General features: G+C 38.2%; 2 protein-coding genes across 6 annotated transcripts in view; one reads left to right on the top strand and one right to left on the bottom strand.

Moving 5' to 3' along the window:
• ZNF839 (zinc finger protein 839) overlaps positions 1 to 10565 on the top strand; it is a 13569-nt gene extending 3004 nt beyond the window's left edge. Inside the window, exons 1-8 of one of the 5 annotated variants that reach the window (XM_019615881.1) lie at positions 7 to 707; positions 797 to 1717; positions 3075 to 3326; positions 4016 to 4108; positions 4449 to 4601; positions 6138 to 6278; positions 7247 to 7385; positions 9192 to 10565. In XM_019615881.1, the coding sequence (XP_019471426.1) occupies positions 660 to 707; positions 797 to 1717; positions 3075 to 3326; positions 4016 to 4108; positions 4449 to 4601; positions 6138 to 6278; positions 7247 to 7385; positions 9192 to 10177 (2733 nt within the window). In that variant the 5' untranslated portion in view covers positions 7 to 659 and the 3' untranslated portion in view covers positions 10178 to 10565. Of the gene's footprint in view, positions 1 to 6; positions 708 to 796; positions 1718 to 3074; positions 3327 to 4015; positions 4109 to 4448; positions 4602 to 6137; positions 6279 to 7246; positions 7386 to 9191 lie in introns of those variants that run through there. The other 4 variants (XM_019615883.1, XM_019615882.1, XM_019615885.2 and 1 more) reach the window with 4 other exon arrangements.
• Positions 10566 to 13542: 2977 nt separating this feature from the next.
• On the bottom strand, positions 13543 to 18018 carry CINP (cyclin dependent kinase 2 interacting protein). Its single transcript, XM_010711931.3, has 4 exons — positions 17807 to 18018; positions 16506 to 16632; positions 15363 to 15492; positions 13543 to 13870 (listed from the first exon to the last, which is right to left on the bottom strand). Exons 1-4 carry the CDS (start codon positions 18001 to 18003, stop codon positions 13668 to 13670), a joined length of 657 nt encoding a protein of 218 aa, XP_010710233.1. The 5' UTR covers positions 18004 to 18018; the 3' UTR covers positions 13543 to 13667.
• Between the last annotated feature and the right edge of the window lie 521 nt (positions 18019 to 18539).

Raw genomic sequence — 18539 nt, forward strand, 5'->3', positions numbered from 1 at the left:
GAGGAACCGCCTCGCTCTGGGGCGGGAAGGAGGTCTTAGAAAGCGCGGCGATGCGGCGGTACGGGCTGCGTAGGGAGGTGGGGGAGTCACCGTCCGTGGAGGCGTCCGGGAACCGTGGAGAGGTGGCGCCGAGGAACGTGGTCAGCGGGGATGGGCCGGGGTTGGACTGGGTGGTCTTAAGACATCTCCAGTTTTAATGATTTTCCACCCTAGGATAAGGCAGGCGGTTGCCTGCTCCCTCGGGGGAGAGGAGCCAGTGGGAGATTGGGCAGAGCTAAGGCAGGAACTTGGAAGAGGGGAGAATAGGAAGGAAGGGATAAGAGGAAGCATGGAGCGTGTGGTACCGGTCGTCATAAAGTTTTCTTGAACGGAGCACGTAAGTGCTGTGTGTTCTGGGTCTGGCATTCGGCCTGCATCATGTTACAGGCTGTAGTTCTCCTGCACTTGTTTCAGTGAAGGTTACAGATGTGCCTGGATGATGGCATTGCTGCTGTCCCAGAACCGGCCTGCTTGCTGGAAACAGTGCTGCGGTGTGACCTGGGAGAAGACTTTACATGCTTTAGTTGACAGCAGTTACATTGCTGAACATGCAGGAAAGCCATAGCTTGAAGGAAGAGAATCTGTGCTCTGACATTAAATCAGTGCTTTGATGCATTGAAATGGAAATTGAAGGATGTGTGCTCATTTCTTTATGCCTTCCTTTAAAGGTATATATGTGTCATATTGGTAAATACCATGTTCACCTAACAAATGCGGTATTTGTGTAATCTCAGCTCTTCCTTTTTTTCCACAAAAGCAGCTGGAAGCCATTTGTGTTCAAGTTCAGCCAGGACAGATGAAGGAAACAGAAAGGCCAGTGCCATCCTTGGCACCAATCCAGTCCAAAACTGTAATGCTGAGTCAGTCTGTTGGTAGAAATTCTAGCATGCCAGGACTTGGCATTATTAATCCCCAGATAATTAAGATACAGCCTGTTACAGGACCTGAGCAGCAGCAGCAGCTTTTCCTGCATAGTTCTTCTGAGTCTCCAGTTCAGTTGCTTATGCAGAAACCTTTACCGTCTCATGGATCAGTGCCTGTGAACAAGATTCCTACAAGTAAGGTGCTAAACGGACAGAAAACTGCACGTGCCACAGTATCACCTGCAAGGTCTTCAAATATTGCAGCCAGCTCAACAAACACTCTGATGCCATGCCTTGAAAAAAAACAAAAAGATGACAAGCTAAAAAAGTCTTTGAAAGTGAAAACTCGTTCTGGACGGATTTCACGCCCTCCAAAGTACAAGGCTAAAGATTATAAATTCATTAAAATGGAGGATTTGGCTGATAGTCATCAGTCTGATTCTGACGACTACTCTGAGTTGATTATAGAAGATGATGAAGAAGGAAAGGTGAAGGGAAAGGACGCATTGTTCAATTCTTCAAATTATAATCTGAAACCCAAAATGTTTAAGTGTCAGACTTGTGAAAAGTCCTATATAGGAAAAGGAGGATTAGCAAGACATTATAAACTTAACCCTGGTCATGGACAGCTAGAGTCTGTACCTCAAAAAACACCCTTAAATAAACCTAATGGAAGTATATCTATGGACAATCTCTGCGGAATAGGAGAGGAAATTATGAGTCCAGTGCATTTGAATTCCATTGCTGTCACTTTAAATAATGAAAATGCACTACCTACCAATTTGGAAGAAACTGCTGGCTCACAGGTTGAACAGGTAAAGTGTGTTACAGCTGTCAGTTTTGTAGAAATCAGAAGGGCAGTTTAATAGCTGCATACTGCACTCATTCATCTGAGTTCCTACTGACAACGGTGTTTTTTAAGACTGAAGGTAGAGATACAAATACATGTGAATCCGCTTGTACATCTTGTTAGTTAAACATACAAGTCTGTACTGCTCAGTAATATTTACTAATCTGCGAACTTAAACACATTGCTGATTAAAAAGCTCGTAAGAGATGACAACTCAGTTATTTTGAAATTGCATCAGGAATAGTGTTCCTGCAGAGGCACATAATGCCTCTGAACCTTTGTTACTGGATTTCTAACATACGGTCTGCAGGTCTGCATTACTAGCCTTTTCTTGTCCACTCAGAGAAGAATGCTAACATTGAATGTGCCTTTTGCATGACAGACAGCAAAGCATCAACTACTTTATCAATTTCTGTTACTGAAATAGAGGATTTTCTGTGGTGAAACTTCTTTGGAATCAGAGTGAACTGCGGCTCTTCCTAGAGCAAGTGTTGAAAGTGAGGCTTAGCTTACCTGTGTGAACTGAGTACTTTCATCTTGACTCTCTGAGCTGGAAGCTACTTCAGTGGCATTTTTTCTGTGATGTTTTAAGCTGGCCAACTCAAAGCTTCTCTTCCAAGTGAAGTTACCTCCTAACTAATAGTTTGTAGCAAGAGCTGATGCAGTTTTTGAGGTAGTTGTTGTGTAATCTTTTAGATGTAGCAGCATCCCATTTTTTACTTTTATTGGTAAAACAGAAGTCAGAAACATGAAAATTTGTAGGTCAGAGTTCCAATGCAGCGAATACAACCCTCATTCCCTACACTATTCTGTCATCTTTGGAAAAAGAGAGAAGCACAGAATACTGAACTCAGCTGTCTGCATTATTATGTATTTGTTTCCCTGTGCAGCATTCATTTCATGCAAGATGATGGAAAATCTCCTTCAGGCAATCTCAGTACTATTAGTGACTGCTAGATTGCTGTAGTACCTGCAATCTTTAGCTGGAAAACACCAATTCTCAAAGTTTGTACTGTAACTCATTGCTTTTTATATATATATATTTATATATATATATATATATATATATATATATAAACACATATAATGTTCTTGGTCAGGCAAAGGTTTTCTAGAAAGAATATCAGGTTTACCAAAGCTGGTACATGGATAAATAGAGGAAAACAAATGAGACCTTTGAAATTATGCTTGTATTCAGCCTTGCATTTGTTTAATATCCTATTTATTTTTTGCCCAGACTAAGAATTTCATTATAAAATGATGCTGTACTTAAAGCACTGTTTAAAATGATGAGAAAAGACTTTTGTTTTCTTTTAATTAAGACTTGCAAGTCTGCAGAAAGCAGAAAACTGTTGGCAGAACAACAGAATGAAAGCAGTTCAGGACAACGGGGGCCCATAACAGCAAAAGGACCTGGAAGACCCAGACGACCAAAGAGACGCGGTCGACCGAGGATGGGTGGAAGATCCAGGTGTTCTGGAAGGCTTAGCAGACCTGGTCAGTCCCCTTCAAAGCCCCTTAGTAGTGTGTCAACAGAGCGCAATGTATTCAGAAGAAGAGCTAGGTTAAAAGAGGTATGGTTCTCTTCTGCAATTATTTCATAAGTATCTTTTTTCCCAGTCGTTTTGGTTTTAGTTTTTGAATTAGTGCAAAGATTCGTTTTCAAAAGGATTGACAGTTGACATTCCTGTCTATTGATGAAAGCCTAAGGCATTTTCTAAGAAGAAAATATTAATGATGGCTTTTAAGGGAGGAAAAAAAGGGAAAATGGGAACTCTGTAGAAAGAGTCTTTTGACGTGTAGATATACTCTTGCTTTTCTTCTGAAGGATTTCTTCTGAAGAAGTTGCTAGCTACTACTGTGCATCACCTCTGTTCCTATTCCGAGTTTGCAACATTTATGGGACTGAGTGTTGTCTGTAAACATGGGTAGTAACTGTTTTGAGGTATTTCTCCTTTTTCTCCTCTTTTGGTGTTACGTTTGCCTCCGTTCTCTAAGCTGCATAAACATACAGTATGTATATCCTTTCCTCCAGCCTTTTTCCAAAAGGCAAGCCTACTCCTAGCTTGCATTTTTTAATAGCAGCTGCCTTATAGGACTGAGAACCTGTGTGTTGTCTATTTGAAACAGAGAAAGAAATCACTGTAGTGTAAGGTACCTTCATGTATCCTACAGAAAAGCAGCACTATTTTATTTCTGAATGTGGGCTGCATTAACTTTGTAGGCTACTTTGCTCTAATAAACTCATTATGGCTTTCGACAGCTAATACAACAGTGTGATAATGAAGACTTGATGGAGCTGGTTCTCCCACGTCTTACAGAGCTTGTTACAGTGTATGAATTCCTGTTGATGAAGGTGAGATTATTATTTTATCTTCTTAATGTAAATATATGAATTATTTTAGGGAGGCTTTCATTGATAGACACAAAAAGATTCCATGAGTAATGTATCTGGTTTTTCTAAGTTAGAATTGTGCAGAATATTGATATTCTAGGTATCACTTCAGTTTTACACAGGCAAAATGTTGATGGGTCTTACTGAAAGCCTAACTCTGCTGCTTGGTTCAGTGGTGTTTCTGAAAATTCCATAGTCTTGATTGACTGATAGTATTTTTAAACGTTGAACAAAACAAAAGATTTTTCTTTCATGTTATTTGAAATATACAGGGGGAAACAACACATTTCTTCTCTTCCAGGTTGAAAAAGGTTGTCCAGCCAAAGCTTACTTCCCTGATGTGTATAGAGAATTTGAAGAGTTGCATAATATGGTAAAGAAAATGGCTTATGATTACCTCAGTAATTCTGATTTTCTGAGCTGCCAGCAGCCTATTGAAATAAAAGATGCTAAGGTAACAAAATGCTCTGCTTGGAACTGGGATTTTTTTTTTGTCTATTTTTAGATTTTTTTTAATATTTTCTCTGATAATTTTTTTTTTATCCTGGTAAAGTTACTTGAACAAAACATGTTTTCTGATGAGCAAAAGTGGTAGTGTTTAAAAAGTACAATAACCAAGCAAAGAGAGAAAGAAATCCATAATAAAACTATAGTTCTAGTATGTGATAACACATATATAACTAGAAATATATATTAAAAAAAAAAAGATAACATCAGTTCTAGCAGTGCTGATTTCTGATACCTGTGTATATTTAGAGCACTATGAAGCTGCACATTACTGCAGGGTGTGTTCAACATTAGAAGTATACTGTGATATTTAGTTAGGAGGGAAAGGGCTGTATTTAAAATGAGCGATCTTGATTTAAAAGGATCCGTGGTCTCATTGCAAAATGAGGACAAACTGAATGCTTCTGTGCACTTCAGTCATACTAGCAAATACAAAAGTTAGAGAATAAGTTAATGAAATTACAAACTGCTATTTCAATAACTGCAGATTCATTGTGTATGCAGTTGTGTCTAGAAAGTACTTTTTTTTTGTGTTAATATGGATCTGTTTATCCTTTACTTAGTCTGTATTCCTCCTGATTGGAATAAAACAGATCTTTGTACTTAACATATTTTTGTTTTCCCTTCTCTGTTTTCAGTAGCAAAAACACTGTTTTCCATATTACCTCCAACAAAATTTCTGATGATGTGCTTGTTAGGGTACCTCTGCACTGAACTTGCAACCACAATGAGAGAACATACAGAAAACTCAGAGTAGAAGAGGTAGAGAGAGAATGCTGGCTCTTATAATAATCCCGGTTAAGAAGCGAAGTCCTGTGTGGGCTGTTAGTTGCAGTTACTATTTCTTTTTTTTTTTAATAAGTCACCATGTTCACTCTACGTACTGAAAAACTTCCTAGATTTACTGCCTGCTCATCTGGCTGTTTTGAGGCCGATTACCATTGATGTTTCTGTTTGGAGTAGTGAAGGTGCACCGAGTAAAAGGATGCTGTTGATGCTGTCAGTCCCAAAATGGAACCTGTTTCTTGCTTTTCTTCGGTTTCAACATGCCTTTTTAATATGGAATATACTCTTTAAAAGATAACAGCCCAGAGAGGTCGTATCATAGCATACTTACATAAAGATGAAAAGAGAATGTGGAAAATACAGATAAACTTCTAACAGATCCTTTAAAATAGGAAGACTTAAATATTTTTTTTTTCAAGTAATGAAGAACCTACACAGAGTTCTCTATTAAGCTCTGCTCTTAGTAACCAATCCTGGGTTCTATATATAACCAATGTACTTGTAATTCTTTGAGTTTACCTGTTAATATTCACTTTCAAATATTCTATTAATTTGGAATTTAGTAGAAAACATAGCAGGCTAAATACTTAATTGAGCTGTCAGACTGAAATTCTGTACTTCTAATTCAGTTTGAAGAAATGTATTGAGATTGGAGAGACTAGCTTTCACTTATTTTTTCCTGTAACTATTTTTACAGGTTGCTGAATCACTAGGAATTACAGAAATAACCTCTGGCGAACAAAAGATGCAAGGTGTAGACTCTTGTTCACAATGTATAATTAAAATGGTTAGTGAGCAAGTGCCTGTGGAGACACTGGGACAGAAACGGTTAGCTGAGGTATGGAATGCTTTTGTGAAAACTAAAAATGGAACCAGAACAAATTAAAGCTTGTTAAAATAGATAAGTTTGTAGAAATCATACTAGTATTATCTGACCTGTATTAAAGTGAGGGTTTGTAAATAGTCAAGTGAATATTCTACTGTGGTGTCACAGCAGAGTATGTGAACTAGCAGATTAAAGATGTACTTTGCATTAATGCTCTGTAATACTGGAGACAGAATCTCAAAGGTTTACATGTAATGTCATGATACAGAGAAGAATCCTGTTGATGGGGCAGTACATGGGCCCCATGATAAGAAGGATCCTCAGATTCTATAACTTCTCTAATCAATAAGAGCTTACCTATGGCAGGCTTGGGCATTGAGCAAGCTTTTGCACTAATAATTGGTTGGTAGAGGTGCGTGAAAATAGTTGCTTTCTTTCTAACAAGTCAGTTTACCAGATTTTGTTTCTTGAAAGCTGGAGCAGGGTGTGCTCTATTTCATTTTCTTGAAAGTCATATCCTTATGGTCCTTTCCCTCAACTGTTTTATTCAATCTGGAGTTGTTTCTGGTGGTGGACAAATAAGATTGGTACTCTTCCATTTTCTGCCTGTGGTTAGATTTGAGCTGATCTGTTCTTCATTAAGCCAACAATCCTGGACAAGTTGTTCACAGCCATTTACTGAAGTCGGAGAGAGTTTATGGCAGGTGTCACGCAATACAACTAACCACAAAGTCTAAAGAGAAACTCTGATATTAATGCTAAGCTGGTTTGTTTCTACCAAATATCAAAATCTATCAGTGGTAGTTTGGCAAAGTATGAGAACTGTGTTTAAATTCTTTCTGCTCAGGAAGTTCTTACTTCAGTGCAAAATCTTGTTTTCAAGGATAGTAGTGCTGTGAAGTGCCTAGTTAGCTTGTTTTCTTTTCCAATATTGTTAGCTGTTATGGTGGCAGCCAGTTAATTATCTCTTGTATTGACAGAGCTCAGGGGAGGAACTGTTGCCATCAGCCAAAAGGACCAAGTTAGAAGACGTAATGGAGAATGTGAATAATGCTTATTCCAGTCAAGATGAAGTGAAAGAAAAGAGTGGAAATTTATGTACACTCTTTGAAAAAGATGGTAACCTCTTCATGTTTTCCAATTCTGTTGTGTTCATGGAGGAGCTGAATGAATCTTTGTTCTTCAAGCTACGGTGGTTTTTGTCCTAAGGTTTCATTTCTCAACTTGCTTCCCAGGTTCTTCAAAAGCAGCTTTTTTACTGGAAAGTCCTCACTGACAAGAGGGGAAGTTAAGAATGATGCACAGCACAGCAATAGCTCAATTCTAAATGCACAATAATGTGCACATGGATATTACTGCAGCATTGAGAGAATAGTACTTTCTTCTTCCATGTGCTTCCTGCCCGCTTCCTGTCTGCACTGTCCCTCAGAGTGGTGATGGTGCACAACCTTTGTGTTAGCAGTGGGAGAGCAGCAGAAGAGGAAGCAATGTGTATGCCCTTCCTGCTGCCTGAGCGGACTGCAGGGGTGGAATCATCTGAGCTTTGTGGACCTGGGGGAGGGGAAGAACTGGAGGTTATCCTGTATCCCAAGGGAGGTGCAGGAGCTAATGGCTGGCACTAAGACAGTATTTTTTGTTATGGTCTTTTTTTATGTCCTTATTTTTCTCCCTTGTCTTTACTACTCTGGCTCCTCAGGTTGGCAGGCAAACAGTGGGTTAGAGAGGAGAGTGAGATTGTTGCCACCTGTAATCTCCCCATACTCCACTGGTCTTTAATCTGAAAGCGTTTCACTATTCAGAGGCATTGTGTTCACTGTTGTGAAGGATTCCAGCTCTTACCCATCTCTAGTAAAATGTGTACCGTTTCCATCTCTGTTTTGTACCTATCTTTTTGATGTTGCTATGAGCTGCTTTTCTTTTGCTCTTTGCATGTCTTTGTTAGGGTTGCCTTCTTGTTTGTTTTTGTGTTGTTACCCACTTCCCCATTCCACTTCACCCCCTCAGTTTAATTTTGTTTCTCTGAAAAGCTCTCTGCATGATAGTGCTTATTTCTTCTTATCATACAGTTTTCTTCTGAGCTATGAGGTTGTGGGTTAAGTTGTTGTTTTTGTTTTAAAAGAATTGTTTCACTTGCACAGGCTGGTAGGCTTCTGTTAGTTTACAGTACAAAAAGTTAAAATAGTCCTTTTAGAGTTGTTAGGTTTCCTTTTTTGTGCCATGATATCTTCCATAACAAAAATTACCTTTGTTCCTTTTGATCTTCAGTTATAAAAACTGACAGCTCAATCTCCTGCTACTTAGCAGTTATTGTTCAGCTACCTGCTGTGTTTGAGAGCCCTTAGTCCAAGTCATACAAGTGGCAAAACAAACTAAATTCCTGTTGTTTTGCCCTTTCTGTCTCAGGCTGAGTGTGGTCCTGAATCTGCTAGCACAGCTCATTAGCCACATAGTAATTTGACTTCTCTGAATCTTCAAAAGCTTGACTTGTCAACAGAATTTTAATCAAGTTAAAAAGCTTCTGTCAGTTTATTAATGCTTATGAGGATGAGCAACTGACAGCCTTGTGCCACGTTCTTTATTGCTCAGTGTTACTGGCTGTATGCCAGATGGGGAAAAAAGATAAAATCTGACTTTCAGCCTAGGCTGTTTTGAAGATTAACAGGAAAAAAATGCTACTTCTATTTGAGGTTCTTTCATATTGAAATACACAATAATATTTCACAATCCAAAAAATACCTTGAGTATTGTTATGCTGGCCCCCTCACTCCAAAGTGCTCTGAAATTCTATAGAAAATGCTTCCGGCTTGCTAATTTGAGAGAGGAAAGCAGTCTAGCATTTCCTCCAAAATTATCACTGAAAAAATAATATTTTGGACATGCAGTATTAGACTACCCAACAAAACTATATTTCTTGCAACTTTTCAGGTCTTAATCCATTAAATGGAGAAATCCTGCTTTCAGAAGACAGACATGTCACTTGCTGCACAACTGGAAGCATATTACCTGCAGAGGAGGAACATAATTTACTTGTTGATTCAGAAGTTAGAATCAATGCTGAAAATTCAGGTACCTTCTCTCAGACTGTGGAAACGAGGATAGAGTACTCCCAACCTGTAGATGGACAGGGACCAGGTATGTCAGCTGACACATCTTTGCTACATACTGAAATTGTATTGCCTGTAGAAGCCGGAGGTTCACCAGAATTAGCTGAAGCACATATGGTGAGTCAGAACACAGCAGGTGGACTGTCAGCTGCTGAACCCTGCAACTCTGTCTCAGAGCATGCAGTGGGCATTCAGAGCACCAACTTGGCAGTGAGTGAGGAAAATGGTCTCAATGAAAAATGTCAGGCACCGCAAGAAGAAAACCAGAATTTTGCTCTGAAAGGACAATCTGAACAACTTCATGATGCTGGTATGGCTGAGATGCAGGAAATGGAAAAAGCTTTTTCAACACATGTGCCAATAAATTATCCACACGGTGCTCAGGCTGAGTTGCATCAGAATTCTGTCCAGGAAACCACCCTGTCTGCTGGTGTGAACCATGACTGCGCTTACAGTAACATGAGTGAATTTTCTTGTGGGACAGAGGGACAACACGAGCTGGAGAATGCAGTTACTATAGATCAAACTGTAGCTTTTGAGATTACTGATGAGAGCCATGACTTTTTGACTCAGGGACATGAACAGATTTTTATTCAGACTTCTGATGGGCTTATTTTGTCTCATCCCAATGCTGCTGTTTTGTCTCAGGCAGAAGGTATTGTTATTGTAACTGATTCTGATGGTACTACAATGCACATTCGCACACCTGATGGGATACCTTTGGAAACTGTGGAAGCACTACTGGCAATGGAAGCAGATGGCCAAAGTGAAGATGTTCTGCTCTCACAAAGTGAATTGGAGCCATAAATTAGAATACTACACAGTCTTTCTTCTGGGAAAGACCAACTATATAAAATGTATATTTTTCTAATGTGAATAGTGAGATAACTGAAATTTAACTTATTTGTAAACTGTTTCTATGCCCTATACTTTTTATAACTTATGTTTATAAAAATCTAAAACAATTGCAACCAAAAATTCTAAAATTAACATTGTTCTCCTTGCTTTATATGTTGGGGGATGGATAGAAAGTGGAAATCTGTCAATCCTAAAGCTGTTGCACTATTCCCCTTTGTAATGCAATTCCTTTTCTCTCTAGCCATCTAAAAATGCAGTAAGTTGTACTGCTTTTTGGCAGTGATGTGCTGTGTACTGGCAAACTGTGTATGGGTAAAATAAAAGCTATTTGAAAGTATGCATTTTCTGTGCTGTTGAGATTACAAGAAAACTGCTGTTTTGCACTTTCTTAAAGCTAGGTTGAATATATTAGCATCTAGATTTGGCGTGCACAGCTCTGCCTGGAAAAATGGGGGTTTCAAATACAATCCATGCTTGTGCACTCCAGGAACAATGTGACAACCTAACTGATCTTTATTTAAATAGCATTAGGCTGTGTATCCACTGAGTTAGAGACAAAAATAGCCTCAAACAAGAATTGATTTGTACTGAACTACTGGCAATGTATTCAAGTGTTCTTGCTAATGTTTCCTAATGGTCAGCTGTGCATTCAACACTTGCTGCTACTTGGACAGAAATGGGAAGGTTCAAAACTACTGAACTTCTTTAACAGGATAACAAATTCTTTTTAACTTTTAGGGCCTGGTGGTCTCTTTTAATTCTTAGATTTGTATTATCTTTTTCCTAGATTTATATTTCTTTTTTTCCTCCATCTCATAAATTCTAAGCTTTGGCCTTCCTAGTTATTCTACGGTGCTCTGTACTGTTTAATCATAATAAAAATTTAGCCTTGACTGTAATTCCTGTTTCTCTATGCAGAGATTAAAAGTTCTCATGTTATTTATTATCTACTGCTATCCTGTGTGGTAGTGAAGTGGCATTTAATGCTTGGATGATATTTTTGTGGATGCTTTCTCGCAGCTTGTTGTCCAAGCCACTGACTTTTTTTTAAAAAAAGCTTATCTGGTAAAAAGGGTTAGCCCTAAATGACCATTATCTTAATTTTATTTGTGAACTCTTGCAGATGTTAGTGAAAATGATAAGATACAATATAGTTGTTGACTCATTGAAACTACTGAGATAATTGGACAAATCAGCTAAAAGCACCTATTATGTGCAGAACTGTTCTTAAATCAAATATTCATAGCAATTAAGGAAAAACATACTAACATGGAATCCAAATGAGAGAGTGAGACAATTTAGAGATTAAACTATCTGCCCTATAATATTGCATTTATTTATTTGCTTGAACAGAAAGTCAAATTATGATTAGGCAGAACACTGCATTTCTTGTGGGGTTGTGGAAGATGTCATTATGTGCTTGTGGGATCCTGCCTGGTTCTTAATTTTATGGAGGTTCTTTTGGTTTCATTTTTGTGATGCATTTTTGTTTGTTTTTTGATTTATTTTTTCTTTTTCAGGAGGTAATAATGGTCGTTACAAAGGAGGTAATGAAGATACCATGCAAAGCACAGTTCTGTCAGCCTTTCTGAGACTTTGATAGCAGTGAGCAATTCCTTTTTACTACTCTTCCACACTGTCTGTCTAATAACTACATTTGAGGGCTCAAATGTAACAATGAGCTTTATATAAAAGCATCTCTGCAGTGATGATTTTGCAGCGATCTTCTGTCCTATAGCAACTAATGAGCAAAGGGATTCACAAACATTAAGACTCCTTCCTGAAGAGCTTAGTTCTTCTCAGAAATAAGAACAAACTACAATTTCCACCTGTGCAGAAAATGAGAACTTGTTTTCATACCCTATTGATCTTCTCATGGTACGAAATACAATGTACCTATGCACATCTTAAAAGAGCAATTCTGTAAATGAACCCACCTTGTTTCCTTGCAAAATATTTTCCAAGTATGAAAGTGTTTCCATAGTGACAAGGGTCTGGCCCTACTCAAATAAATGAAGGTGGCTGTTCAGCTGCATGGAACACTTGCAAAGAAAAACATTAAAAACTAACAAAGCTTTCCCTAATTGATTGCATTCTTGAGGTACAGTAGAATTTCTTTTTTAGACACTAGAAAGTTGGGCTAAGAATAGGACACTATTAAGCTGCCAGAAGCAATCTCTCCGAACACAGAAGAACACTCTTCCAATTCATGTATGTCCATTTGGTTGCTGCAGGCAACTTTTGCATTTCCCTTACCAAGCCTATGAGGTTTCAGCTCAGAACTAGCTAAGCAAATCACCCTATTTTTCCTATCACAAACCTGTGCCAGAATCGCTTGCTGTTAATGAGATTTTTCTCATATCAAACCACAGCTGCTATAGCCGCTTCTTAGCAGCGTGCACTTCACATTATTTTTAGTTCAAATAGTTGTTTCAGGGAGAAATCAAGGGCAAACATCTTTTAGGGCACAGCAATGATTCAACAGCACTTAGGAATGCTATTTAATGGTGTGAAACGGAAGATCTAAAGCAACATTTCATATAAGGAGCAGGTCATATATGCAATCATTAAGAGGGAGGAATTTGGATTATTAATCTTAAGTAAGAAAGGCCTAAATGCACAAAATATCAGGGGTTGAAGTAGAATAAAGAATGATGGAACAGCTGCAGAGTTTCCAAGTTGTAATACACTTTGCTGAAAAGTGCTAATTTGCAAGAACAGCCAACAGTTATTAAAGGCTTGGTAAGTGTCACAGCTTTTCTGTGGCACCCAGGTCTGATGCAGTGGTATGCAAAGGGATTATTATGTCTTTAGGAACGAAAGCAAATAATGTTACTGAATTCCTTTCAGCAGTTAGCTTTTGCATTAACTATTTTTCCCAAACATACTCTCTACTCTCTTTTTCCAAGAAAGGCAGAAAGCAGCACAAAAAAAGAAAACAAGAATTTGAGCTACCAGTGCTTGTTAGCAGAAGAACACCGGTCATATTAAAAACAACAATAACAAAAACAAAACAAAACAAAAAACAACCCACATCAAGCAGCAGTGAATTTCTATGGCAAGAGCAACAGTGTAGATATTTTAGAACATCAAGACTTGGAAAGTAGTTAATTATTTGTTCCAGGTATCTATGTGCATTGAATCTCCTCCCTGAGACCACTACAGAAGTGCTCATCTCTCGTTATGGAGAACTTGTACAACCATGAAGCCTCTATCCAACCTCCTACCCATAGCCTCTGTCATATACTTAAAAAGGATTAAAGCAACCAAACTCAGATTGTCTGGTGAAGAAAAGAATATCAGCTGAGACAAAGTAATAAATACAAAAAATATTTTTAATAAGTTTTACAAAAACTGAATTTACTTGGTGAGCCTTATCAATTTTCATTTCAGTTTGATGTAAGCATCATTAGGAGCAAGTTGAGCAACATTTGAAATTCTAGCACTGTCTGTGCCCTGTTTCCAGAAGCATGGCTTCAAGCAGTAGTTTGCTGCTGTTGTCAAGGTAAGGCTGGTATAACCATGATGATAAATAGACCATCATCAGATCCTGGTTAGCAGAATGAGCAATTTCTTGTACGATTGTTTGCTTGAGTTGCAGTTCCTTCTTGTACATTTCAGAGAGCTTCAGAGAAACCTCATCTGAAATGGATTGAAAAAAACAAGCCCACTGATGGTAAGAGATCAGCAGTTTGCTTAATGCTGAATTACACCTGTACTATGTTGATCACTAAAATAACAAAAGCTGTTCCCCACATTTAAACATCTTATTTCTTATACAGTCAATAATGTTGTATACTGAAGCATAAAATGCTGAATATTTTAGTCAGTTTCTGGACATACTTTTAAACACCAGTTATTTTGATATGAATCCCCTTTTAATTCTAGAACAAGCAGTGGTATTGGTTTTCAGGGCAGTTATAGCCATTCTTTTAAATAACTGAAATGTTATTTAAGATTTTGCAATGCTATCTTAATGTAGGAACTTCAAATTTCAGTCACTGCTGATTTTATCTAATCCAAAGAATGTCCTCGCATGCTGTCAAGCCCTTCAGCAATGCATGATTGCCAATAAGAAACACCAATAGTGAAGAATAACGGGGAAACAGGACAACTGACCAAACTTGAAGTGCATAATGTAAAAACTAATATTGTTACTAGTTACACTAGTAATATATATAGTGGCTTTAAAATACATTTATATAACCATCTATTTGATTGATTTTCTAAAAAATAAAATAAAATAAAATAAAAAAATAGCCAAATAGCCACATAAATACATTGTAAAGAGAGACTGATTTTTGTTTCTAACTTAGTGTGAACTATTGCTACTTTCAAGAAGATTTATTCTTCACAGAGTGAAGACCATCACTAAATGATTCAGTCACAATGACTGTTTTGACAGCAGTTGGTTGTCATCATCATTCTTAACCTTTCAAGTTGACAGACTAGTATGTAAGATTCCCACTGGCTTGTGGTAGTGAAATAAGAAGCAGGGCTTTCACAAGGCATGACTTTCACTGCATAGAGAAGCCAGCTGATTTGCATGCAGTTAGGCTTCGCTATACTAGAATAGCAGTTAGGAAGCAGTACCTTTTGCAACCAAGCGAATCCAAAAAAGATTGATAGTAACAGAAGACAGAAACAACATTCTTTACTTATCTTGACTGACACTGATAAGATACTGATAAGAGCTACTTTTCTTTGTTTGCCCGAGAAATAACGGAAGAGTATCTCGTTCTTTGCATTCAAGGATTTCATTTCGGTGTCAAGTAACAGGTCCGTCTGTAGCCAACAGCTTAACATTACCAAACTGCAAAATTGTCTCTCTCTACAAAAGATGTGGCTGTTGCAGCTCGGGCACTGGAAGCTGCTGACAAGCTCAGTTCTAAGCTATAATGGTTGCATGTCAGACAATGCTTGGTAATTCATACAAGCAGTCATCAGCAGTAATCCTAAACCAAGTAATGCACTCCTGTGTTTATCGATTAGTCAATTATAAAGAAGACTGATTCCTATACTTTCTCTCTCCAAGGGAGGATAAACAGATATAAAAGGGTGCATTTTCCAGTCCTATGTTGGATGACTTCAACAACAAAGTGCATTTATCTAAAACGATCCATAATTTACTTACAGAAGTACGCTGTGGGCCATGTGTGAAACAGGGGTGCTGTGCAACTCCCAGCTCCATGGTGGAACTTCTCCAAGTCACAGATTCCTTTGGTAGTCGAAGAGAGCTTTTCCATTTTCAGCTGTATTTTTGTCTGAAAACAACGAATACATAAAACTAATGAGTATCTCAGGAACGTGAAGTCACTATAATCTTCAGCATTTTTTAAACACTTTCTGAAGACTCTACTTAGTCTTAGCATTTCTAATCCACTTTTTTTTTTTTTTTTTTTTTTAACTCCAATTAGGAATCAAAGCTGGAGCTTATATGCAGAATTAATGAGATACCCTAAAATTTCAGATGCTGCAGATAATTACTGATTCTGATTTTGCATAAAAAGGAAAACACCCAAATTACTCTTGCTTCTTCCCACAGAGTGCAATCTGAGGAAAATCTAAGTGCTTCTGCTTATTCTAAATTCTGGTCTGGTAGCCTGTTTGTATAAAAAGCCTATCTATTATCTTTTTAATGATCCTCCAAAAAGGCAGTAAAAGTCACTTTTTTTATTAAAAATTTTTCATCTCAGTACTGAGCAAAAACTTCCTGTCAAACTGAAATATGACATTAATTCCTGGCAATGTATCCAGAAAGAAGGTGGACAGAATAAATAATTATCTTTCTCTACTCCTTATAGAAAGAATGAGCTCTGCACAGAAAGTAGTGGTAGGCAGACTGAAAGTGTAATTGCATAATGTTTGAGCAAAGATAGCTGCAATGGATATCATGGCAGATAAAGCACTACTGTGTGCTTTAAGTTGCTGTTTACTTTGTTCTAAACAGAGGGCATATTTGGGATAAGAAAACAGACATCAAGTGCATTTTTAGAATGGATTATTATATGACTTGTTTTCAGAGGATCACACTATAAATAACATTATAAGTGGGGATTTGAATTTTAAGCAGAAGGTAGATATAAAAACAACTTTCCAATCTAGCAAGCAATCAAACAAATGGAGCATGCTGGATTTATATCATTAAGGTTTGAAGGCAATGAAGTATGAATAAAAATCCCTGATTTTATGCTTACAACAGATACTTGACATCATGTTCTTAGGTTGTACTTGAAAACTCTTGATACTAATTCTAAGACTGAAAAATGAATATTACCATTTTTTTTAAGACCTCCAGTAACTCTGCACAGCAATTGTCCAGTTCTTCGTTGTATTTTGGAGATGGCTTTTCAGATTCTGTGGTACTGTTATCACAGGTTATCTCCAGTTTGTTATCTTGAAATCTAAAGCAGAAACGTAAGTCAAGCACACAGGTTTACTCAAGCTGTGCAGAGTTAAAGTCCGTGTGATCTGGTCCCGCAGAATCTCTCAGAGGCTGTTCATGAGAATTTCTACATAAAACCAGAAAGGAACGCAGCTAACCATATCAGCAATTAAGGTTGGTAAACTTCAGAAGAACATGGGGTCTCTCTACTTTAGAGCCTGTGCTCAAAAAAAACTCAAAACATTTACAAATGTTAAGATAGCACTTTTTCCCACTTTACCTTGTCCCTGACGAGGGGGAATGTATGCCAGGCTTCAACTGGCCCAGCCAACAGCCTGGTACCTTCCCACAGTCACTTTCACTGACAGTTTGTGCTAAGATTTAACCGTGAACCAGAGTAGCTACTGAGCTATTCTGTCTTGCTGACTCTCCCACTTCTCTTGCTTTATTTTCCTGTAAACATTGACAGAGCAGAGGGAGGAGCTATAGAGAGAGAGCAACATCTGACACCTTTAAGGTAAAATATTCCTGAGCCTGTCTGTTAGAACTCTATCAAACAAAACCTGTTCACCTGTCAGACTGTTCAGAAGCTAATTCTTAAAACCCTGATTGTTGGAAGGTTTTTCTTCACAGCATGATGACAAAATTCTACCAAAATTATTTTATTGTTTTGGGTTTTTTTTCTCAAACCATCACCGTTATAACTTCTTCTGTCCATATAGAACAGATCTATTTTTCTTAAAATCTGCTGAACTCTTGACTTTAGTAAAATTTGCTAATATTGGCGTCAGTGTGAATATACAAGAGTAAAGAAACTCTCTTGCATCTCTATCACAAATCTCTGTGTAGGCACAGATTTGTAGGACTTGATTCTAATTTTGTACATTCCATAAGTATTTTAAATAGCCATTATGCTTGGGGTAAGTGTAATAAACATTTTCTATTTCTCGCAAATGCTATTACCTTAAGAGATTATTTTAGTATTTATGAGACCTTTACATCTTATTTGAATGTAAATGTTTTATGGAACCAAAAAGTGCAGCTTCTGAGTTTGATCTAAGAGTTCACTCATCCTCTCAGACTTGTTCTATCCTCAGTCTCCAAAAAATCTTTATAGTGAAGAAAACAGATTAATTTCTCAGTAAGGCAATCCTCATGCTGTCTTTACTGGTATATGTTACCAGCATACTTACTGCTCACTGATCTTCATGTTGACTATTTTGTTGGCAGTAGTAAATCCATTATCATTCAGTCTCTCCCATTTCATCATCAAGTTATGCCAGTCTGCTGCATTATCTTTAATTTTTCTCGCACTGACAGATAAAACAGGTCTTCTCGGAGTACCATCAGCAGGGCTTTTTGCTACGTAAGAAAAAAATGGGAAGTTCATTGAAAACACATGGAAACAAATCAGTGTGTCTGAGACAAGGGAAAGGTTTCTTATAATAAGGGTGGTGAGGCACTGGCACAGGTTGCCTAGAGAGGCGGTGGATGCCCCATCCTTAGAGACGGCCAAGGTCAGGCTGGACGCGGCTCTGAGCACCCGGTGGAGCTGTGAGTGTCCCTATTCAGTGCAGGCAGTTGGACTGGATGGCCTTTAAGGGTCCCTTTCAAATCAAACGATTTTGTGATTCAGTGAAAACGGAATTTACGTTAACTACATTCACGAAATCTAATTCCTCACCTATCAGTTTTGTTACTACTTACACGAAAGTCACGTTATTAAAAGCATATTCCGAGATGGGATACCTTAACACAGATAACCTGACCCCTATCTCTGACCACAAGGCGTCTCACCGCGCCTCCCCCGGCCTATCCCTGGCAGCCCCACGCTGCCCCCCGGCTCTGCCATCCCGCTCCGCAGCCAGGCAGGCGGCGCCCAGCGGCGGGCTGCAGGACCGGCCCGCTCCCTCCTTCCCTCACTCA

Source organism: Meleagris gallopavo, chromosome 5 (genome assembly GCF_000146605.3).
Source record: "Meleagris gallopavo isolate NT-WF06-2002-E0010 breed Aviagen turkey brand Nicholas breeding stock chromosome 5, Turkey_5.1, whole genome shotgun sequence".
Taxonomy (NCBI): domain Eukaryota; kingdom Metazoa; phylum Chordata; class Aves; order Galliformes; family Phasianidae; genus Meleagris; species Meleagris gallopavo.

Coding starts and splice junctions, on each gene's coding strand:
- CINP (XM_010711931.3), bottom strand. CDS start 18,003: ATGAACTTCCCATTTTTTTCTTACGTAGCAAAAAGCCCTGCTGATGGT. Junction 16,633..17,806: donor AACATGAAGATCAGTGAGCA/GTAAGTATGCTG, acceptor TTTCTGCTTTAG/ATTTCAAGATAACAAACTGG. Junction 13,871..15,362: donor ATGGCCCACAGCGTACTTCT/GTAAGTAAATTA, acceptor AATCCATTTCAG/ATGAGGTTTCTCTGAAGCTC.